At 42.5% G+C, this 25,145-nt stretch overlaps 1 protein-coding gene across 1 annotated transcript in view; it reads right to left on the bottom strand.

Moving 5' to 3' along the window:
* The window catches only part of NLRP13 (NLR family pyrin domain containing 13), a 35,558-nt gene extending 10,413 nt beyond the window's left edge, over positions 1 to 25,145 (bottom strand). The window contains exons 1-8 of the mRNA XM_068527195.1: positions 24,979 to 25,145; positions 20,860 to 21,185; positions 17,297 to 17,365; positions 12,989 to 14,576; positions 10,923 to 11,090; positions 8,260 to 8,427; positions 6,799 to 6,969; positions 2,607 to 2,777 (exon numbers count right to left, since the gene is read on the bottom strand). Of these exons, the coding sequence (XP_068383296.1) occupies positions 2,607 to 2,777; positions 6,799 to 6,969; positions 8,260 to 8,427; positions 10,923 to 11,090; positions 12,989 to 14,576; positions 17,297 to 17,365; positions 20,860 to 21,185; positions 24,979 to 25,145 (2,828 nt within the window). The remainder of the gene's footprint in view (positions 1 to 2,606; positions 2,778 to 6,798; positions 6,970 to 8,259; positions 8,428 to 10,922; positions 11,091 to 12,988; positions 14,577 to 17,296; positions 17,366 to 20,859; positions 21,186 to 24,978) is intronic.

Here is a 25,145-nt window from a genome sequence, read left to right as displayed (position 1 = left end):
TGTGAAGGGCTTCTCTCTGTGACACTGATCACCAGAGCACCCAGACTCTTTTGCTAACAGAGAACACGTTTTTCAGCCTTTGAGCTCAACAGTTGAGCTGAAAAAGACAGCAGGACTCTCACTTAAGGGCAGATCTAAATTCCTGAGAATGAATTATTATACCAAATAAGTTCAAGACGAGTAATCCAGGTAAACACTTGGAGAGAGAAAGAGAGAATTAAAGGAGGGGCAAGTTGAAAGGGAGAGACACAGAGATGAAAGAGAACAGAGACACAGAGAGAAACTAAGATACACAGAAGGGGAGGAGAGAGACATGAAATAATTAAAGAGTGCCACCTTAAGTGGGAGGTGTACATAAGGCAAAAATCCTTAAGACATAAAAGGAAAAGTTGGGCTTCATGAAAAATATCCACATGGTTAAAACTCTCAAGAGCCAAGCCTAAGGGAACTGCCAGCAAGATAAACAACCTATGTAAATTATACCCAAAAGGGCTCCATTTCCCTACCGAAGAATGCTTACAAGTCAGTAGGAAAAGAAACCCAAAAACCCAATAGGAAAAAAAATAGTCAAGTTTTATCAAAAGGTTTTTCATTTGGAAGTTTACACAAATGGTTCTCAACATTTGAAAGCTGCTCAAGTCCATTCTTATTCACAGGATGCAAATATACAAGGACTTTGAGTTTACCAAGGAAGGTACATGACCCTTGGGCCTGGACCCAAAATAAGCTTGGGGGTTTAGATGAAAGGAGATTGGCTGTGAATCAATACTTGTTGAAGTCAGATAATGGAGTAGATTAAATACTACTCTGTCTACTTTTGCCTAAGTTTCAGTATTTCCATGGAAGAATAAAAATAGGTTGAGCCATCATTTTTCTACCTCTCAAATTGACAAAGATCAAGGAGGTTTGGCAACACTGTATGTGGAGGTGTGGATAAAAGGTGCTCTTGGCTGGTGGCAGTGTTATATAGTGAAGGACAATGTGGCAACGTGTGTGAATTCTGATTGTCATGCTGAGGGAAGTAAGTCAGACGGAGAAAGACAAATATATGATATCGCTTATAGGTGGAATCCTAAAAAATGGTACAAATGAACTTATTTACAAAACTGAAATAGAGTCACAGATGTGGAAAACAAACTTATGTTTACCAGGGGGGAAAGGAGGGGAGGGATAAATTGGGGGATTGGGATTGACATATATACACTACTATATATAACACAGATAACTAATAAGACCCTCCTGTATAGCACAGGGAACTCTACTCAATACTCTGTAATGACCTATATGGGAAAAGAATCAAAAAAGAGTGAATATATGTATAACTGATTCACTTTGCTGTACACCTGAAACTAACACAACATTGTAAATTAACTGTACTCCAATAAAAAATTTTAAGAATGGCCCAACAAAAAAAAAATAAATTAAAAATTTTTGATTGCAGATACCCTTTGATCCAGCCATTCTATTTCTAGGAACTTATTCTACAAGTATATTTACATATGTCCAAAATGATACAGGTACACAGATACACTGCATAACTTTTATAACTATTCCAAAAGATTGGAAACAACCAGAGTACTTATTATATAAATAGAATACTCATTCAACAGATTACTATGTAGTCATACAAAAGTTAACGTTGTTATGTATGGATGTGGAATAGTCTCAGATATGTTGTTCGGGGTGGACATTTTCATGTTAATAAATGCCGAGTTTATAAAAATTTATATATGTACAAAGGCCTATGGAAGGATTAAAAAGTGACAAATATACAAAATCACTTCCATTATGACTGGCAAACTACGGAGACTTCTGACTTCTGTATCAGACACGGAATAGCACATTGTATAGAAAAGAGCTAGCCTCGCATCCCTGGCCCTTGTCCACAGAAAGCCCTGCTGGCAAGGCTAGCCTGGCCCTTGGCTGCCATCTGGGAACTTGGATTTCAGGAGAGTTCCCCCGATTCTCTGCTCAGAGTGACTCACTGTGCCTAAGCTGTGCAAACAGCGTGGTTTATGCTGAACCCCTGCTTTCCCCGTGGAAGCCTAGACTCTTGAGATGTGCTGGGCAGAAGGCGTCCACACGAGCAGTGCCCAATCAAAGTCTTGAGCGTGGAGTCTGTCATGGGCGTCCCTGGTGGACGGCCTTGCACGTGTGTTGCCACAACTCTTTGCTGGGAGAATGCAGTGTGTCTTGGGTGATTCCGCTGGGAGAGAATTCCTGGGAGCTTATACCTGGTTTCCTCTGGACCTCAACCCATGCAACTTTTTCTCTCTGCTGATTTTGCTATTTCCCTTCACAGAATAAATAATAAATCACAGCCACGAACACGACTGTATGCTGAGTTCTTTGAGTCCTCCCAGTGAATCATCAAACCCGTGGGGTGGTCTTGGCGACCCCCAAGACCACTGTGGTTGGTCCTTAACAGCCATGTCATCTTTTCCCCTCCAGCACCAATACCTACCCACACGCCCCCACCTCCAGCAAAACCAGCCCCTCTATGGACTGGCTACCACGCCCAGGACGCAAACCCCATCTGGACCTCAGGTCAAGTCACATGACTCTCCTCTCAGCCACTAACCCAGAGGGAAGTGGATGAAACTTACTTCAGGTTCTGCAGGTTACAATCTGGACGACTCAGGGCCTCACACAGAAACTTCACTCCCTCATCTCCCAGGTTATTCTTCCGCAGATTCAGGTGTGTCAAGCTCTTATTCTGGAGGAGAGCGTCTGACAAATATCTACAACTGGGTGCACCAAGCTGGCAGGACCAGAGCCTGTGGGGTCAGAACCGCAGACACAGACGCTCAGGAGAGCAGCCCAAAGTGATTCCCCTCCTTCCAGGTCACCCACGGGGTCTCCCTAGACCCGAGTCCAGGACGTGCCGAGTATCTGTGCATACTTATCCTTTCTCGGTCCAGTTTTGTGCAATGCGCACACCAAGAATGTGCTAGTCAGTCATGATTGGGTTAAAAAAAAATAAAGGAATGACGGTCAAAGGATACAAAGTTTCAGTTACGGGAGATAACTAATTTCTGAAGATCTACTATACCGCCTAGACCATGCCTACAGCTGACAAAACTACATCGTATACTTAAAATCGTGTAAGAGCCTATGTTAAATGTTACCACACACCAAAAAACGTAATAATAAAGGAAGTGGGAAGAAACTTCGGGAGGTGATGGATATGTTCATGGCCTTGATGGTAGTGATGGTTTCACCAGTGTGTATTTATCCCCAAACTCACCGAACTGTATACATTAAGTATGTGCAGCTTCCTACGTGTCAAAAAAATAAAGTTTAATGTAAGAATGTTTTTTAATTTTTAAGTAAAAATGTTAAATGAAGGGAAAATATTTTAAATAGCTTTGAGGCAGCTGAGGATGAACCCCAGGTGCTGCAGCCAGTCAGATGTGGGTTCAAAGGCCACTCAGCTGTTACCAGGTGTTGTCAGGTGAGCTGTGTTATTCCCTTCAGTCTTCATCTTCTCCGTTCTGAAGTGGGACTACGGTCTGTTATAGAAGCACGGGGCAGCACTTGGCAAGGGTGCAGTACAGGTTATAGGAGATATGTAATAGAGATGTTATATATCAGATCACAGGTTTATTATAACAGTTATCTAACATCTATTTATATATTAGGTATTATATTATGTAATTATATAATAGATCTACAGGTATTATATAACAGGTATATGTAATACATGTTATTATATAACATATTTATTACATAAATATATATTACATATAATAGTTATATAATATATAATAGGCTATATTATGTATCATCTTATTGTATATTATTAATATTAATATATATCATAGTAAATGTACTATATGAAAGTATATGGAGGAACTCCCTGGTGGTCCAGTGGTTAGGACTTGGTGCTTTCACTGCTGTGGCCTGGGATTGATCCCTGGTCAGGAAACTAAGATCCCGCAAGCCACAGGGCATGGCCAAAAACAATAAAATAACATAAAGTATATGGCATAAATTATTATTATGAATATACATCATAGTAAATGTAATACATTAAAGTATATGGTGTAAGTATAATTATTATTTTATAATATATTATTAGCATAACTGAACATGTATAATATTAGTTCTTGTTATATATGTATTAATGGCCTATTAACATTCTGGTTCTTTGAGGCTTAGGGCTAGGCGAGTACTAATCATTGGTTTCTTTGTTCAGACTCCATGGCCTTTCACCGTAATCACCACCTTGGATGTACCTAAGGACCTTGGCCTTTTCCAGTCTTTTATACTCACCCGAATGATATCCAACCCCAGGAAAACTCAACTCTCCATCTATTCCACACCTGCCCCCAAGAAGCAGAGTGTAGCTAGAGAAGAAAATATCTCTGTAATCAGCTTGGCATCCACCACTGCATGTGGACTCTCATCCCTACCCAACGACACCCTTGAGTCCTACAGTCCTATATACACCTGCTCCGGTAACATCTCTGCATGGTTAATTCACAGGCATTCCACTCTCCTATGTCCCAATCCAAACTCCTCACACCCAAGCCAGTCTTCACCCAGCAGCCCAAGCCCATCACCTGGAGGTGTTCTTGCTTCCTTTCCCTCCTAAACCACCCCTAACCCATCAGGAAGTTCCCATGGATCTATCGTCAAATATACCCTGAAGTCCTACACCTCATCCAAGCCAGCTCTCTCTTATCCTCTTGCCTGGGGTACAGGCACTTGCTTCTTCTCAAACTTTTGCCCCTTATTATAGTCCATCCTTCAAGAACAGCCTGGGTGATCTTTCAGAGTACCTCACTGTCAGTCAAACCTCCAAACAAAACACAAAATCCTACCCTGCCTGGGCGTATTCAGGCATCTTGTTGCCTCTCCAGCTTCATCTTCTCCCGTTATCCCCTCTCACAGGACTCCGGCCATACTAGTTTCCTTGTACAACACCTCCAAGCTCATTCGAACCTCAGAGCCTTTGCCCTCCTATCCCTTCTCTCTGCTTGCAGCTTCCTCCCTGACTTTCTTCAAGTCTCTGCTTCAAGTGTCACCTCCTCAGGTAGGTTGGTAGGAGAAGACCTTAGGAGAAACCAATCCCACTACTATTTCTTGTCTATTCATTCCATTTTTTTTTCATATCTGAACTATTGCTGTTGTTTGTATCTCACTCCTAAAACTGCATCCTCCACACAGGCAAAAAGCCTGTCTATCTTAACCACCCCCAACCTTGGCGCCAGCTCTATATCTGGAGATAAGAGCTCAGAGATCAGTTGACTAAAGCATCATCATTTCCTGGGGTCCTGGGACTTCCCTGGTGGTCCAGTGGCTGGGACTCCACGCTTCCATTGCAGGGGGCCTGGGTTCCATCCCTGGTCAGGGAACTAGATCTCACATGCCGCAACTGAAAGATCCCGCATGCCGCAACTAAAGATCAATTAAAAGATCCCACGTGAGACACGGGGCCCAGCTCCCGAGGGCGCCAGCGCGGCCCCAGGGAGCGCGAGGAGCCGGCGGGCGCGTGGCCTGCTGTTGGCGGCCTGATCCACCATGCTTGGCACCCACCCGCCCCCGAGGTGGCGTCCAAGCCCCAGGGAAGATGGTGTCCTGAATCCTCTCTAGAGCCATGGTGTTGGTGTTTGGAATGCTTTATCCTGCATATTATTCATACTAAGCTGTGAAAACAAAAAACGTGAAGGAATACGGAGGAAGAATAATGAAACATTCAACTCACAAAGCAAGAAGAATATCAGAATTAAAGGAATCTGTAAAGAAAGTAGGATGAATAAAGCAATAAAAAAGCAGAAATAAAAATAAAACCAAAACCAAGAGAATTACAATATCTAAGAGTTGTTCCCTTCAATGAGTCTAGTAAGATAAACACTTGAAATAGCTTAAGGTAGGGAGAAGAGTAGAAAAAGGATTGACAAAATAAACAAGAAACAGTTTAAGCAAGCAATGCTAAGCTTAAGTGACAGAAAATTAAGATTGTATAATGGAGGGCTTTAAATGAATGCATAACATAGTTCTTTCTAAAATTTTAGAATAAATTTTTTTTGGACCTAGAGAGTGTCATACAGAGTGAAGTAAGTCAGAAAGAGAAAAACAAATATTGTATATTAACGCATATATGTAGAATCTAGAAAAATGGTATAGATGACCTTAATTGCCAAGCAGAAATAGAGAGACAGATGTAAAAAACAAATGTATGGATATGAAGCGGGAAAGGGGTGGGGTGGGAGGAATTGGGAGATTGGGATTGACACCTATACACTATTGATACTATGTATAAAATAGACAACTGATGGGAACATACTGTATAGCACAGAGAACTCTACTTAATGCACTGTAGTGTCCTAAGTGGAGGGGATATATGTATATGTAAGGCTGATTCATTTTGCTGTGCAGTAGAAGCTAACACAACGTTGTAAAGCAACTATACCCCAATAAAAATTAATTAAAGGAAAAAAAAAAAAGATTCCACATGCCACAACTAAAGATCCCACATGCTGCAGTGAAGATCCCACATGCCACAACTAATACCTGGCACAGCCAAATAAATAGATAAATATTTTTAAAAAATTTCCTGGGGTCCCTGTTAAAACTGAATTTCTTGTCACAATCTCCAGAGACTGATTCAACAAATTTGGGGGGTGCTACTCAGAATCTATGTTTAGAGCAATGACTAGCACCTTGAGTAACTGCTCCATGAATGTTAGTTTTCAGTGACATAAATGGATCCCGAATGAAGGAGCCACTGTCTTCTTCAATGCCTAACCCCACGGAGGGTCATTTCCAGACACCGAAGGAGGAGGAACTTACACCAGTCTCTCTAAGACACACTCGGGGTGAGTCAGGGAAGCACACAGCAGCCTCACACCATCATCCTGGAGCTGATTAATTCCCAGGCACAGTCGAGTCATTCCCTGGGTGCTGATGAGAAGCAAGGCCAGGTCCTCACAGTGGGCCGCCAACAGGTTGCATTTCTCCAGGCTGTGGGATGTGAAGATGCAAGGTGAGCCACAGCTATGCCCGGTTTCCTATCTCCTTCTCAAACTCTCAGTCCCTTGGGCCATACATCTGGGACCCAGAATCATGGAAAGGTTAAATTAGATAAGGAACATAATCTTCATGGAGGAGAATAATGTGGGTAAAGGTAAGATTTCTCATTCTCATTCCTACTGACCTTTAGGGCAGATCATTCTTGATTGTAGGGGGCCCTCCGGTACACCGTAGGATATTGATCACACCTGGTCAATGCCAGGAGCACTAGATTACCCACTAGATGCCAGGAGCGTCCTCCCCTTCCCAAAGCTGGAAAACAAGCCTGTGTCCAGACACTGCCTAATGTTCCCAGTGGGGACAAAACTGGCCCTCGCTGAAAACCACTGTGTTTAGAGGAGGCTGGCAGAAGCCTAAGCAGGTTATACAAAAGAAGCTGATGGTCGAGATGCCCAAGATCAAGGTGAAGGCAAAGCTGGCTGAGACGGAGCCCTAAGGAGAACGGTAAGAAGAATGAAGATGACAAGAACTGTGCCAGTGGGATGGGGGATCAACAGGGGGATCCCCAAGGCTCCCAAAACCCAGTCCCACTGCCAACCCCACACTGCCACTCAAACGTGCAAAGAAAGTATTTTTGAAAAAGCAGGAGGACTTACGACAGCTCCTTCAGGGGGCACTTGGACACCCGAATGGGCCCCTGCAGTCTTTTCAGCTCAGCATTAGAGAGATCATTGTCCCCCAGGCTGAGGAATTTCAGACTTGAGTTCTTGCTGAGTTCCATGAAGAGCTGATGACAAACCCTAGGGGTGAGGCCACACGATTCCAACCTATCGAAGAGGCCCCAGGATAGGCAGTTACTCCTGGGAAGAGTGGTCTTTGTTTAGAGACCCCCTTGCTCCATGAACAAGAGCTGATTTCTCCCTGTTTCTCATCCTTTCAAAGACAAGACGGCTATGCCCTTTCAAGTCAGTGCTACTCAAAGTGTGGTCCACAGTCCGGCATCACCTCAGAGCCTATTAGAAATGCTAATTATCAGGCCCTTCAATAGACCTGCTGGATCCTGGGGATGGATTCCAGGAATCTGTGTTTTAACATGCCCCCTTGAGTGATTCTGATATAAGTTAAAATTTGAGAACAACTGCTCTACACCCATGCATTTTTTTTTCCTCTTTGCTAGTCTTTCTCTGTATTCTTTTTCTGCAGTGTTGACTCCTGTCCTCCCAATGAATCATCAAACCTATGTGTGATCTTGGGGACAGATCTGGAAGAGCAAAGACTTACCACAGATACTTGAGGTTGCAGGCTGAGTGCCTCAAAGTTCTAAAAATCATCTTGGACACAGTAATTCCTAGGTTGTTAGAGCTCAGATCCAGGTGGGTCAGCTTGTGGTTACCATGAAGCACGATGACAAGCTCCTTCAGAATCTTCACAGGAGACATCGATTTGCACCTGAGGAAGAGAGGCAGTGAGAAAGTTTTGGGAGAGAAGACTGCTTCCTCATCTTTCCTTTCTAACACACACATACACAACCTCAAGGATGATGTACAAGACATAAGAGGAGGGACTTCCCTAGTGGCGCAGTGGTTAAGAATCCACCTGCCAATGCAGGGGACACGGGTTTGAGCTCTGGTCCAGGAAGGTCCCACATGCCGTGGAGCAACTAAGCCCGTGCGCCACAACTACCGAAGCCCGCGTGCTCTAGAGCCCGTGAGCCACAACTACTGAGCCTGTGCTCTAGAGCCCGTGCTCTGCAACAAGAGAAGCCATCGCAATGAGAAGCCCGCACACCGCAACAAAGAGTAGCCCCTGCTCACCGCAACAAAGAGTAGCCCCTGCTCACCACAACTAGAGGAAGCCCGCGTGCAGCAACGAAGACCCAAAGTGGCCAAAAATAAATAAAATAAATAAATAAATTTATTTCCAAACATAAAATAGATAGCTAGTGGGAAGAAGCCACGGAGCACAGGGAGATCAGCTCGGTGCTTTGTGACCACATAGAGGGGTGGGAGAGGGAGGGTGGGAGGGAGGGAGATGCAAGAGGGGAGAGATATGGGAACATATGTATAACTGATTCACTTTGTTATAAAGCAGAAACTAACACACCATTGTAAAGCAATTATACTCCAATAAAGATGTTAAAAAAAACATAAGAGGAGTCCAAAAATTGATTTGAGTCGTGGTACTAAAATGTTGAAAAGGCAATCTCAAATATGATCACTAAGCTCAGTTGGATGTACGAAGTCAGGAATCCATCCTCTCCCCACTCCTCCCCAGATCTAATGTAAGATGTCCTGGGGCTGCCGACACTCTTCTAGGGAGGCGACCACCCATCCCACACCAACCCAGAGAGGACTGGTGAGAACAACTCTCTCGTTTTCTTCTTGAACTTGTTTCTCCTTATCTTGAGAACTAAGTTATAGAATGAAAATAGAAGAAAAAAAAGAAAGAAAGAAAGGAAAAGGACATCGAAGGCTGTTTAAGCCTGCCGCCCGTGTATTTGATCCGGTTCACTCAACACACAGAAGTCTGAGGACAAACATCATTGTCAACTCTTCTGCTCTTAACTTGTTGAATCAGTGCCTGCACCTGATTTTTAGACCTTGAGGCATGACCTTGAGAAAGGTGGAGGGAGAGTAGGATAGAGTTAGTTGTCCTAGACTCCAGAACATCTGACCAAATTCCATCTCAAATTCCACTCTAAGTACTACTTGCTGTGTCCTTTATCAGTTAATTTCTTCCCTGGCTTCTCCCTCAAGGTCGACCTCCACCTGCTAATTCTTCCCTATCTTTGAGCGAGATTTGAGAATCTGTCATTTCTACTTGTAGCATGCTATAGGACCACTAAGTTTCAATCCCAAATTATGCTTCATATCCAATGTATAGATCTTTACTCAAATATCTTTCAGGTAGATAGGGAAGGCAGAGGGGGTCTCCCCTATCTAAAAGTGCAACGCTTCCCTCTTTCACACCCTTTCTGAGTTGCTGAACTGATTTCCTTCTGCTTTGGGAGACGTCACCATCTCATATACCATCCTGATTATTTAAGTTTGTTTCTCCAACCCAATGTAAGCTCCATGAAGGCAAGGATTACCTGTTCTGTTCACTGCTATAACCTCAGAACAGATAACAGATGCTCAATAAATACGTATCGAATGAATAAATGCTGTACCACAAATGATTTACCTTTCCTTAAGACACAGAGCACGTCTCATGGACTCCACATACCTTTAGCTCTTCTCAAACACTTTGCCCCTACCATGCCCTAGAAATTTTCTATTCCTTCATATTTGGCTCAAAAAGCAGTCCACCTTAAATGTCTCAAGGAAAAAGTAGTTTGTCTACATGTATCTCTAGTGCAAGATAGACTGCCCTTTTTTAGTTAAAATTATGAGATGAATTATTTATTTTTTTTGAATCATCACTTTTAGTTTCACAATGGTACCCTAAATATCCCATCTTCTATGTTTTCTGGGTATTTCCTCTCAGAAAATCACACTATACAACTTTCTGTAGAGGTGATGCCAGAAGCCCCTATCTGAGTTGCTGTTGTGATACCTAAACTATTAAAGGTTCAGCTTCAAATAAACCAAGCAGAAATACAGGATGCCATTTACAAGGGAATGTAATATACTAATTGAATTCTAACGCCATATTCATGACAATAATTGAGTTGTTAATGGCTCTAAAACAATGTGCTCTAGAATGGTCAAATCCCTTCTGACCAACTTGCCACCTACTGCCGCAGAAGATGGCCATTTTAAAAAATTTCAATCTACTTTGCCTAAGTAACAGCTTCATGAATGTAAGTCTCTTTATTTTATTCTCCTGCGCACCTAGCTTACTTTCTGGCCAATAGATCACTCACGGCTGTCATCAAAAAAAAAAAAAAAAAAGTGGGTTATCCTCCTATTGTATTCTTCAAACCGTGAGAGTCTCACACTTACGTCAGTTTTTGGAGTTTGCACCTTGGATTTCTCAGCTTATAACAGAGTTCCTTCATAGATGAAGTATTAAGCTTGCTGTTACTCAGGTCCAGCTCTCTCATGTTCCCATTGCAAAACACAGAGCAAATATCCTCCCACTGATGTTTCCTGAAATCGCCAACCCCTGTCCTTTGTGAGGGAGAGAGAGAAGGCTGATGAGAGTAAATGAAACTCAACCAACACCCAGAATATGATCTACAGGAGGCAAGAAAAGACCTTAACAAAAGAGACTCACTGGAGTTCTGAATATGAAAATGTGTAACCAAAAAAGCATAGTTCGCACAACACCAGATGTTTTATTCCCACAATCCTTAACGATTCTTTTTGGAGGAAAGCAACCACATAAGTGAGGCGGACCACAGGTATACTCCTTAAGAGTTCAGACTTAAAGTTAAATAGACTTAAAGCAGATTCAGAGCTCTGCCTCCTAGTATTGAATCTCTGTGCTCCAATTTTCTATCTCCAGAATGTGCCTAGTAAAATTTACTCTCATAGGATTTTGTGATGATTAAAGAAGATTCATGCAAATATTTAGATCTTAGAATTATTAGAATTCTAATTATTTAGAATTTCCCTGATGCAGTAGGCTCTCAATGTTAAGAATAAAAGAGCAATACAGTCAGAAATTAAATATTTTTATCTCAGATGAGATGAGGGAAGTAAAACAAAGACTATATTCTGAAAGCACCTGGAGGATATAAAGTTCTACTCCGTAAGTCCAGAATTGTAACTAGTTAAAGTAGTTGTTTCCAACCTTAAGTGTACTTGTATGTGTGTATGTGTGTTGTGTATACACGCCTGTGCTTTCATGTGTTTAACACCCCAGTTAATACTGACATACAGAGTTTAAAACCACTGAGGAGAAAAAGCAGTAAGAAGCTGTGCTGTAGAAAAGTAAGACATAACCCAACATCAGAAGATCTGTTATGAACTTTAGGGAAGGTCTTAAACTTCCTTAAGTCTTAGGGTGATCGTGAATGAAGTGAGGACTGATGTTGTCTGGGCATTAATTCTCATAATAAATGGGATGATTCTTAGAAAATCACTTATAGTAAGGGCACTTACTCACATGACCCAACAGTGAATGCTACCTAAATCAAGTCCCCTATTTAAGTTTTAGGGATTCCAGTATAGGACAAATGATAGTCTATATGTATTGGACATTAATTACCCCAGACCCCCAAACCAAGCGTCTTACTAATATTCCAATGTGGGTGAACACAAAGAAATTAGTCTACTCAAAATCTTAACTTGTTCAATCCAAATTGGACTGGTGCTTCTTATAGATTTGAGGGTTAAACAGGAAAGGATTTGAGAACATGAACAGCAGCTCCTGTCTCAAGATAAGCATTTAGAAAGCATTCCCGGGACCTGAAATAAGTAGCAGAACAGTCAGGTTTCCTTATCTTCCAGCTCAGAAGCCAGAAGTGTCAGTGATGGGATAAGGTCGTAGGAGAAGAACCAAAAGTAGCTCAAGTATTTTTAAGGTTCTTCTTCCAGGAGGACAAAGGGACAAACTCATCAGAACAAGCTTTTAAGATTTTGTTGACACCATCGGTCCCACCCTGGCTCCAATGTATGCTCAAAGGAGAAGCATACAGCATTTTAAGTTCTGGAGCTCTGAAAGGGAGCTGGGCTACTGAATAGTCACATTGACTAAGAAAACTGTGCTTTTATTCTGCATGTTTCTCATCTCTGAATAACAATAAGAGATCCCCCTCCACTAAATTATGGGCATCAGTTTGACACAAGTAGATGTTATAGTACAATGCCTGGCACATAAACCTTCAACACGCAGTGCCTGAGATATAAAATCTACCTCTAAGTAGATGAGTTGAGTACCCAGGGAATCCTCCATGACACCTAAAGGAAAACGTTCTCACAGACTGGAGCTGATCTAGAATGTTTGGTCAATCATAACCATTGATAACACAACCACAGACCCCCCAGTTTTTCATGCAAGAACTTGGGCAGAGCCTGTGAAGATGAGAGAAACTTAGGGAAGGGATGGTTTTTGCATTACTCACTCCAGAGTTTCTGAGGCAGAAGTCAATTTCATCTCAAGGATGGGACCGCTGACAGAGAGCCTCAGCTTACGTAAGTTTTGACAGTGCTTTAGGCAAAAGGAAGAAACCTGGAGGTGCTGATACCCATGAAGGTCGAGATCAGCTTCAAGGAGGTGATTCAAAATCTGCCTTATAAAATTTTCGTCCTGAGTCTCACACAAGCACTGGAAAAACTGTAGGAATTCGAAGTGGACTGAGACAGCATCATACTTCTCCAACCCTTCTGCCCAATCTAATAATTCGTCCATTACCCTGGGAGACATTTCACAGCGTAACGTATCTTCTAGCTCTCTTGCTAGGTCTGTATTTAAAAGACCGAAGAAAAAAAGAGCCATCTGATGCCAATAGAAGTTTGTGTTGGCAAAGGCGTCATTCAGGAGCACCCTCATCTCTTGATGCTTTGGGGGACCACCAAGGGATCCTCTTGTTCCCCAGAGCACATAAAACATGGCCCCCCAAAATGCCTGGAAACCTTGGTGAGTGAAGGAAATGCACTCTTCACAGTCACTGACCTTTCGAAGAACATTCAACCTCAAGAGAGAATCAATAAAAGAGGCTTCCAGATGCCCTTGTTCCATGACCTCTTTTGCAAATGTGAAGTTTGAGAACCACATCCCCTCTGCAGCCAGACAGCACAAGGCTCTCCACTGTTCTGGCAAGCTCTGATCTGACAAGCTCACCTCTGCCATGGCAAACAAGCTGCAGAAAAAATAGGCATAGATGCTGGTGGTGGTCTGTGTGGCCAGCCGGAAAGAAGGATTACTTGCCGTCTGCCACTTCAGGCTGGAACACACAGTCCAGCACACCAGGGGGGCAGAGCAGGAATCAAATAGAGTTTCCATTTTTCTTATCCGATTCAAGATTTTATTAGCTTTGTCTAGGTCACCAAAGAACTTGATGAAATACTCCTCCCGGTCTCCCTCTGTGAACCCTGAGACGACAACAAAGCATGGATTCACTAACAAATTTTTAAGATCTCGATTACCATAGTCTCTGGTCGTTATCAGTAAGGTAGCTGTGGGAACCAACTCCTTCTTCAACAAGTGGAGTAAGATCCTGGCCAGTGGGAGCTGCTGGTACCAGTCTGTACAGGGCGGGCTTTCGTACAAGTTGGAAGACACAGTCATTTCTTCAAAGCCATCAATGACAAACAGGAGCCTCTCGGGATGACTCCTGAACTCTTCGATGGGGACCTGAGAGTCAGGCCAGTCCCGGGAAAGCAGGCCAGCAAAGGTGGTGTTCACAATCTCTCCCACTTTATGGCAGCTGATGTAGAAAACATAGGAGAACTGGTGCTGAAAGAGTATGCCCTCTGCCCAGTGTAGCATGACCTTCATCGCCAGGGTGGTCTTCCCAACGCCCGCCAGGCCCTCCAGTACGATCGGCAGTGGCTGGGCTCCAGCCCTGTTAGGACACAGTAGACTCCTCAGCAATCTGTGTTCCTGCTCCACCGTGCTGTGGAGATATATATGGTCATCAGGCCAAGGAATGTTGTCCCACAGAACCAATATGTTCATCCTCATCTTCTCTCTGTATCTTCTTCTGTGAGCTAAAACGGAAGGGAGGCAAAAGAGATGGCCGAAAGGCACATGAAAGGATACTCAACATTGTTAATTATCAGAGAAATGCAAATCAAAACTACAATGAGCTACCACCTCACACCGGCCAGAATGGCCATCATCAAAAAATCTATAAATAATAAATCTATAAAATCTATAAAATAATAAATGCTGGAGAGGGTGTGGAGAAAAGGGAACCCTCCTGCACTGTTGGTGGGAATGTCAATTGGTGCAGCCACTATGGAAAACAGTATGGAGGTTCCTTAAAAAACTCAAAATAGAGCTACCATATGCCCATTCCTGGGCGTATATCCGAAGAAGACCATAATCTGAAAAGATACGTGCACCCCAATGTTCATTGAAGCATTATTTATGATAGCCAAGACATGGAAGCAACCTAAATGTCCATCAACAGAGGAATGGATATATATATGTGAATCACTGTGCTGTATACCTGAAACTAACACAACATTGTACATCAACTATACTTCAATTTAAAAAGAAAAAAGAAAGTGGAATTCAAGATTAAATGGAGTCCCAGGATGGCAGCTACGTGGCAACCGATATGGAATGGAGAAGGGTATGGGGCTCCTGGAAACTGTCTAGAAATTATGACAAGGGAGCCAACTGATTCCTTGATATGTTTGATGGTGTTATGCTTCCCAAAGAATTTTGGGATGATGTAATGGTAGTTGCATAGAAAGTTAAACCAAAACAAAGCAATTATTACCTCAAACAAAAATAGAAGACGGGGGCTTCTCTGGTGGCGCAGTGGTTAAGAATCCGCCTGCCAATGCAGGGGACATGGGTTCAAGCCCTGGTCCGGGAAGATCCCACATGCCACAGAGCAACTAAGCCCATGTGCCACAACTACTGAGCCTGTGATCTAGCGCCCGAGTGCCAAAACTACTGAGTCCACGCACCACAACTACAGAAGCCCGTGTGCCTAGAGCCTGTGCTCCGCGACAAGAGAAGCCACTGCAACGAGAAGCCCGCGCACCGCAACAAAGAGTAGCCCCCGCTCACCGCAACTAGACAGAGCCCACGAACAGCAACGAAGACCCAACGCAGCCAAAAATAAATAAATAAATAATTTTTAAAGATAGAAAATGGTTCCCCCAAAAAGGCATGTGTAGTGGGCTCAACAGTGACCCCCCCAAAAGATATATCCACATCTGAATCCCCAGAACCTTATGTGACAAAAGATGTGATTAAGGACCTTGAGAGGAGAAGTTTATCCTGGATTGCGCCCAATGCAATCAGATGTATTTCCATAAAAGAGAGGCAGAGAGAATTCCGAGACAAAAGAGGAGGCCACGTGACCCCAGAGGTGGGAATTGAAGTGATGCTCCCACAAGCCCAGGAATGCCAGCAGCCACAGGAAGCTGGAAAGACGGAAGACCGATTCTCTCCCCAGGCTTCTGGAGGAAGCACAGCCCTGCTGACCCCTTGGTTTTGGACATTTTCTCTCCAGCACTTAGAAAATAAATTTCTATTATTTAAGCACCCAGTCTGTGTTAGTTTATTACAGCAGCCCTAGAAAATGAATATAGCATGTAATCCTGATTAATTACATGGCTCAGCATTGACTTATATCCACATGACACTCAATACCTGGTCCTCCAAATCATACTTTTATTGGAGGATAAATGAGAGGAGATACTTACCTGCCATGATGAGTCAGCAGATAATTGATTGAAAACCTAAGAAATGGCAGTATACGTTAATCACTTATGAACATAGAAATAAATAGCCAAAGTGGCAGCCAAGAGAGGCTGTGGTTGATTCCACAGAACTGAAGTCCAGGGTTGGGCAAAGGATCAATGATTTTCATTGCAAGTTTTGCATTTTCTGTGATTCTTTTTGGATTAAACACAAGTACAGCATGTATTTCTTTGATGCAACTTAACTTGTTCCATCACAGTAGGTATTAGTTTCTCCATGTGAAAAATCTCCATGGGGCCACCAATACAAAAAAATACAGCTACGCAGCATTACTCACAATAGCCAAAATATGGAAGCAACTTAAGTGTCCATCAACAGATGAATGGATAAGGAAGATGTGGTACATATACACAATGGATTATTAGCCATAAAAAGAAAGAAATCTTGCCCCTGTAGCAACATGGATGGACTTGGAGGGTATTATGCTCAGTGAAATAAGTCAGACAGAGAAAGACAAATACTATACAATATCACTTATATGTGGCATCTAAAAAATGCAACAAACTAGTGATAGTAACAAAAAAGCAGCAGACTCACAGTTATAGAGAACAAACTAGTGGTTGCCAGTGGCAAAAGGGAAGCAGGGAGGGGCAGTAGAGAGGGTGGGGGACCGGGGTGTACAAACTATTCTGTGTGAGATAGGCTACAAGAATGTAGTGTACAACATGGGGAATATAGCCAATAGTTTGTAATAACTGTAAATAGAGTGCAACCTTTAACAATTGTGTAAAGAATACATATAACTATTAATGCAACACAAAGTCCAGAAACAGACACTGGTATCTCAGACCTTGGAGGGGACCCAGAGGAAATGTCCAGTTTATGGTAACCTATTCCTCAGTAGGCAGCTGGAAGAACAGATTGTCAAGTTTCTGGCAGACTATAAATTGAAGACAGTTTCAAAGGAGGTGGCAAATGTGGAACCCATAAAATGAATGTTCCATCAAGCAATTTGTCTGTAATCATCACAAAGTAGTAGGCAAACCTGTTTCTTCTTCCAGCATCTCTGGTTCTTCTTGGTTTGGATCTTGGGGTCCCCATACCTGTGCCATCTCTGAAATAAAACAGTGATGATGGGGTAGTGAGATTTCCCCTGGCTGAAAAACAAGTTAATAATGATGGATGGTCTTAGTAGAACCAACCATTTCTCTGACATACTTGGAATTGAAGAGACTGAAAATCGTTATCTTCAAGCCTCATCAACCCAGCTACTCTGGAAACATGCTACTTTGCAAAGACCACAGCACACATTAAAAGCACATCCCTGCCTGGGGGCCTTGGATCCAGCCAGTCTCCTGTCTGGAATGCTCTCCCCGCAACCCCAATATCCACTTGGCTCACTCCCTCCCCTCCGAGTCTCTGCTCAAATCTTAGTGCCTCAGTAGTGCCTGATGATTCTGATTAACACTGCACCTGATTCCTGCAGCACACACCCTAGGCAGACCCCGCCCGCCCTCCCCTCCACTCTCCATTGCATTTGTCACCTTCTAGCACACCCTATAATGTACTTATTCATCACATCCATTACCTGTCTCCCCACACCGGAGGAGGAGACCGGTAGCCAACCTGTGTTTGTTCACTGATGTACCCCAAGTGTGCACAGCAATGCCAGCACACGGAAGCCACTCTAATATTTTGGAAATAAAATGCCATGGAAGAAAAGCACCGAGAATTGGTCTAACCCCAGCCCCCTGATGTGTTTCACATAACCACTCAGAAAGTCCTATTCTCACAAACTAAAGGACCCCTTCCGTGTCTCCCCATGCACCATATGATCCAGCAATCCCACTCCTGGGCATATATCTGGAGAAAACCATAATCCAAAAAGATACATGCACCCCAGTGTTCATTGCAGCACTATTTACAATAGCCAGGACATGGAAGCAACCTAAGTGTCCATCAACAGAGGAATAAAGAAGATGTGGTACATATGAACAATGGAATATTACTCAGCCATAAAAAAGAATGAAGTAATACCATCTGCAGCAACATGGATGCAACTAGAGATTACCATACTAAGTAAAGTAAGTCAGATGGAGAAAGACAAATATCATATATCAAATATCAATATCAAATTAACATATATCATATATCATATATATTCCACTCATATGTGGAATCTAATGTTTTTAAAAATGGTACAAATGAACTTATCCACACAACAGAAACAGACTTACAGTTATCAAAAACAAACTTATGGTTACCAAAAGGGGGAACATTGGGGAGGAGGGATAAATTGAGGAGTTTTGGATTGACATACACACAAGATAGATAACAAGGATCTACTGTATAGCACAGGAAAATCTACTCACTATTCTATGATAACCTATATGGGAAAAATATCTAAAAAAAGAATGAATATATGTATATGTATAACTGAATCGCTTTGCTGTACACCTGAAACTAACATTGTAAATCAACTATACTCCAATAAAATTAAAATTAAAAAAAATCAGAAAGTACAAAAAAAAAAAAAAAAAAGAGCTGGGCTGTTCCAAATGAACAGCCTGGAATTTAAATCTAATTTCTTAAAAAAAAATCCCAGTTCTCACTTCCGTTTGGCCATCTATGGAAGCCTGTTGAACTAAAGATCCACCCCTTCTCCCAGATCTGATGAACTAGTCTTGGTTGGGTGGAGAGTGTGTACAGTGAGATGGTAAAGACCCTCCCAGTTCTGATACTGCCTGTCTGGCATCATTCTCAATGATGATGTAGGATCTGGAAACCACCAGGGAAGGTGATACTGTTAAGAGAAAAACTGTCCCAAAGATGAACAAATGATTGAGAATCTACACTGCACCCAACGCCTTATAAGTTTTCACCCTAGAAACTCAGTTAGGTGCAGCTAGCTCTGTTTTCAATAAGAGAGAATGGGGCCCAGTGGTACGTAATTTGTCCTGGGTTACAGTTGGTGACGTGGAACCAGCCTTTGAATCCAGCTCTGTTCTTAAAACCTGAACTCTTAAACCCGTAGTCCCTAAAAGACAGCACACTTGTGCCTATAAACATGTGCATTCACAGACTCACTCACAAATCCCTCTGCCACAGCACCGTTCAAGTATAGAAACTCTCACTGTGCCATGTTTCCTAGAAGATGGAGCTGATGGGGGCATCAGTTATCCTGACCTGTCCACTGGTCCCTTTATATCATCTCCCACATTGTTGTGGGATGGGTGTGGTCTAGGGCTTCCTCCTGCTTAGGAGGTACCTTCTGCAAGCCCCACCCCTTTAGAAGGCCAGGTGGGAACCAGGTAAGGACTGGGGAAAAGGGGCTCCTGTGATGCAGCTTCAAGCAGGGCATTGACATTGCCAATTAGGACCAGTGGCCAGGAGGGAAGTTCTTCTTTAACGTCAATTCTCCTCTGTGCCAATGTCTCTCTCTGGAATTGCCAAATGGGATTTAAGGATTCTAGATCCCATTCCCAAGCTCTCTGTTCAACATCTGCCTATTCCAGACAACCATATGTAAGGGATTTATGATAGGGAGAGGGGAGGAGAGGAAGATGGAACTGAAGATGCAGGGAAATCGAGTCCCCATCCCCTCGTCCTGCCCAGAAGATGCTCGAAGCCTGAATTCCTGTGACTCAGAACCTCCAATGCCCAAAGCTCTGATGGGGAAGACTTCATGTTGCCAACTCCCATCCCATTCCTTGAACTCATGCTCTCATTCTAGGGCAAGAGAAGCAGTACATGGTCAAGCACAGAGGATTTGGAGACCCACTGCCTGGCTTCACATCCCACCTCTGTGACCTTGGGCAATTTACTTGAGCTTTGTGCCTCAGTTTCCTTGTCTGTAAAACAGGAATAACAGAACCCCCTTCTTATGAGAGTGTGAAAAGTCAGTACCAATGCACAGAAAGCATTAAGATTAGTGCCTGGCTTGTAACAGGCACCAGCAAAAGTTATTAATTTCTACAGGTCTCAGAGGCAGCCAGGTCTGCCAGAAAGTGACATATGCATTCCTAAAACTCTCTGCAGTAGGTAAAGTTGCGGGCAAAAACCAGATGAAAAATGAGATCCGTGATACGTTTTAAAAAGACAAACAATTAAAATGGTAGCACAGTTTTATACTTGCTAACTAACTGTGAAACACATGACTGGTACAATAAATACTGCAATGCTACAATAAATGCTACAATATTACAATAAATAAATGAATGTTACAGCCGGGTACAGTTTCGTTGTGGGTTTTTTTGCATTTACCTCTTTGGAAAAAATCATGCATAAGCAAACATGAAATTCCCGTGGTGAGCAAATCATCCCCTAATGCAACAATTGCATTGGCACAAATCTGCATTTTCAAAAGCAGCCTTGGAACAGAACTAAATATGCATGTTTCAATTCCCTCTTCTTGCTTTTGATCACCATCCCCTCCGAGGCTAGAGCTCCAAACTTTCACAGCCTTTATACTTTTAAACTTTCATTCCCGTCAGGGAGAGTCTTTCTTAGGGGGAGACCAGCAATTTGGAAGGACCCCGTAAAACTCCAACAGCAACCACCCAGCTCCCACGAGCACCAGGAAGCTATCCCCCGCACAGACCCACTCACCATTCATCTCTGCTCTCATTTGCTCGCATAGCGAAGTCAGCTTCATGTGCTCAAAGATGCGGAGGGTCACGTCCCATACCTGCCTTACTGATAAGTGTTCTTTCAACAGACAGAGCAGGTTAGTGGGACTGATGGCTTTCAAGTTTGCCCAGGAGATCTTCTGGACGTTCTCAGGCAGCAGCTGTGGGGACTGGACGCAAAGTTTGAAATCCTCCAGCTGATACCGATCCAAGCCCATCAGGTGAGACAGCAGCTTATCACTGGAGCCATCATCTACAAAGACGCTAAGAGAAGAAGTCATCTGGCCCAACACGCAAGGTTTCCAGCTTCACTCAAGAACGCTTACAGCCACAAATTGAATAGCACCTGTAGAAGATAGACAGCTAAGACCATGAACCATGACTTGCACCTGCTTCAAGACTGTCTAATCTAGCCACGTGTTCTGTTTTCTCCTCACAGCACCTCCTGCTCCCTGTGTTTGTGTGGCTTATTTCTCTCCCTCTCTCTCTTCCACGTGAATGTCAAGTCGCTTTGAACACAGACCTTGCCTGTCCTAGGCTGTACCACCAGTGCCTAGAAAAGCACTGGACAGACATGAGGACCTCAGCTCTAAGGAGAAGGAAAAATGATACTGATGGAAGAAATGTTCACGTCGTGAGGTATGGGGAGGTCCTTCTGGATGATACATGATTTGGCTTGAACTTGACGTTGGCTACAACAGCCTGTCTTCGGGCCTGTCACACGTACATCGTACATCTGCTTTAACCATGAAGTGTGGCTCTGGCTCATCATCCAGTTATAGGAAGGGTTAAGTCTCAACCCCCTGCAGTCGCCCACCATCAGTGCACTGAAGGGAATTCAGGATGGGAAAAACAGGACGAAGCTTTCTGTGCTTTCACCTTCAGGCTCCTACATAGTGAAATGCATATCTAAGGAAGAATTTCAATGACCCCAGACTCTTGCATCTTCCCATATAGAGATAAACACTAAAATCAACCTGAGAGGCCTTTCTTTGTGATTAGCAGTCATCTTTTACAAAGACGTATGCTTGACTGCATGTATTTCCCAACAACAACAACAAAAAATCATATATCCTGGCCCCTCCTTTACCTCTTTGGAGAGTCCCCTCACAGCTACTGAGAGGCTGTTTCCCAGGCTATAGTCCTCAGTTTGGCTCCAAAAAAAGTCTTCTACTCTTATTATAGATTGTTTATTATTTACATCAACAATACTAAGCACTTCCTATATACCAGGAATTGTTACCCTCATTTCATTCTCTAAACAACCAGTCACGCACAGTTTTGTTTACTAATTCTATTTTTTAAAAGTGAAAATGAAATGACATCTTCACAATGCTGTAAAGAACAAAACACCCTGCCACTTAGATTCTATGTCCAGTGAAAATATCCTTTAAAAATGAAGGAAAAATAGATTTCCAATCAAATGCTGAGTAGCCAGCGGCCGCCGGGAGGTGGAAGAAATGGGAGATGTTAGTCAAAGGGTACACATTTCCATTACACAATGAATAATATCTAGGGATGGAATGCACACCTCGGTGGCTATGGTTAATAATACTCTGTTGTATTCTTGGAATTTGCAAAGAGTAAGTCTTAAGTGCTCTCCTCACACACAAAGTCAACTACGTGAGGTGATTGGTATGTTCATTAACTTGACTGTAGTGATCATTTCACAAAGTGTATGTGTGTTAAATAATGTTGAATAGCTTTAAAAATCATTTTGTACAACTTAGACATGAACAATTTTTATTTGTCCATCTTGGCTCGATAAAGCCGTAAATTTTTAAACTTTTAAAAACAGAATTTATTGCCAGCAGACATACATACCACTAAAAACCGTCTAAAAACTTTTTTAGATGAAAGTATAGCAGCACAGAAGGAAAGAAGAAGCACAGAGGTAGCTGGTGTGTGAATCAATGTGAATGAATATTAACCCTTGACAACAACATCTTCTGGACTTTATAACATACGTAGTAAAATATGAAAACAATAACGCAAAGGATGAAAGGAAAGTAAATGAAACAACTGTTTCAAGGTTCTTGCATTGATTGTAAAGTCCGGATGTAATCTCAGGTCAACTACTGGTGAAAGATGAATATTGAACTCTCTGGGGCAACCACTCTAAGAATAAAAGAATGTAACTAAGTTAAAGAAAAATGATATTACAAAGTATTTAGTTTATTCAAAAAATGGTAGAAAAGGAACAATAGAAAACAAGAAAATATACTAAATTCCAAATGTGTCAACAGTTATATAAGCATAAGGGGGCTAAACACTAAAGAAGACTATGTCAAATTAGATCAAAAATAAAAGGTACACTTCAAGTACAAGAGCATAAAACATTTAACATAAATTAATGGGGAAAAATGCAGCGTGCACACCCTAACACGAAAAAAAATGGGTACAGCTGTATCATTACCAAAATAGATTTTAAGGCAAAATTGTTACTAAATACAGCACACTTCATAACAGAATCAGTCCAGCAGGAAGATACAGCAAGTCTAAAATTTTATGTACCAAATAGTATAGCTTCAAAATATATAAAGTGAAAAATAGAACTAAAAGAATGATTAATTGGAGATTTAAACACACATCTCAATAACGAAGTGAACAAGCAAGGGGAGGGTTGGATTGGGAGTTCGGGATTAGCTGATGGAAATGATTATTATATACAAGGTCCTACTGTGTAGCACAGGGAACTATATTCAATATCCTGTGATAAACCATAATGGAAAAGAATATGAAAAAGAAAGCATATATATGTATAACTGAATCACTTTGCTGTAGAGCAGAAATTAACACAACGTTGTAAATCAACGATACTTCAATTTTTAAAAAATGGAAAAAAATTATTTCTTCAACCTTTCTGTGCATGCCTAAGAATGACTTTGGAAAGCACCACAAGCACTGATTTGGGGAGTTACAAATAAACTTTAGTGATCAGGTGAATTCAAAAGCATGGAATCCATGAATAAGGAAGATCAACTGTAATTGGTATCATGTGTGTTGAGTGTTAAGACGAGATCCCACAGGGTCCATGAGATTATACCGTGTAGAACAAGCAAGCCTAGGAAAGGGAATTATAAGAGACTTGAAGGATGCATCAGATTGAGGCAAGGAGGGTGGAAAGAGGGTTACAGGGCAGTGGTCAGTGAAAACAGGTTCAAAAACCCTGAAGAGAGAAAATACAGGACGGGAGAAATTCAGCTGCAATTTCTCAAAGACCTATCAAATCTCCTGGGTGTAGAAAGTGGGAAGCTTCAAATGAGAGTGAAACAGAGCAGAACCCTATGGTCCTTGGCCCCCATGTCCTCAGCCTGCCTTTTGTCTGTGGGAAAACTTTAGTCAAAGAATAAGTTTAATCAGAGAAGTGAAAAAATGCAGAAACGAAGGAAAACACTCCAACAAGACTGCATAATAATCATTTAGTCTTTAAGCAGAGTCAAGGACGTTAGTTCCTCCTTAAGGGCTATAAGGTAATATTCTGAGCCATATCCTGTGAGCTGTCTTGTAGATACTGAAATGCCCACCAGGAGGAAGAAGTTAACTACATGATGACCAGACTGTAGCCATGACATAAGCTGCCACAATTCCAAGAATTGGCTTCAAAGAAATGGAAACAAAATGACCCTGGACCTGAAGACTAACTGTACTTAAAACAATCAATGAAGCTGACCAGACCACTGATGACCAATTTCAAGATGACTGTCAGAGGTGACTGTGCTGTTTCTGCATGGAGCCCCCTCTCTCCATCTATAAAAGCTCTTGGCCCCTGATTGTCAAGGACGGGGGAGTCAGGCTGCGGACAGGAGTCCGCATTCCCGCACCGCAGTTGCTAGCGTCCAAAATAAAGCAAACTTCCCTTTCCACCAACCTTGCCTCTTTATTGGCTTTTGAGCGGCGAGCAGCCAGACCCCACTTTCACTTACAAGAGGACAGAGGTGCAACAGATTCCTGCTGATTAAGAAAACACGGGCAACAATGACTCCCCATCTTCCGCTCCCCACCCTGAGCTCCTGGTAACCACCTTTCTAGTCTCTGCTTCTAAAAGTTGGAGTCTTTTCTGTACCTCACAGACTGGAATCCTGCAGTATTTTCCTACTGGGACTGGCTTACTTCACTTAGGATAATGTTCTCCAGCTTCATCCATGCTGTCACAAACGGCAGGATTTCCTTCTTTTTTAAGGCTGAATAAGATTCTATACGGACTTCCCCGGTGATCCAGTGGGTAAGACTCTGCGCTCCCAATGCAGGGGGCCCAAGTTCCAT

Source organism: Eschrichtius robustus, chromosome 19 (genome assembly GCF_028021215.1).
Source record: "Eschrichtius robustus isolate mEscRob2 chromosome 19, mEscRob2.pri, whole genome shotgun sequence".
NCBI lineage: Eukaryota > Metazoa > Chordata > Mammalia > Artiodactyla > Eschrichtiidae > Eschrichtius > Eschrichtius robustus.
Note: the sequence above shows the minus strand (reverse complement) of the source record. Positions and strands in the feature narration are given on the sequence as shown.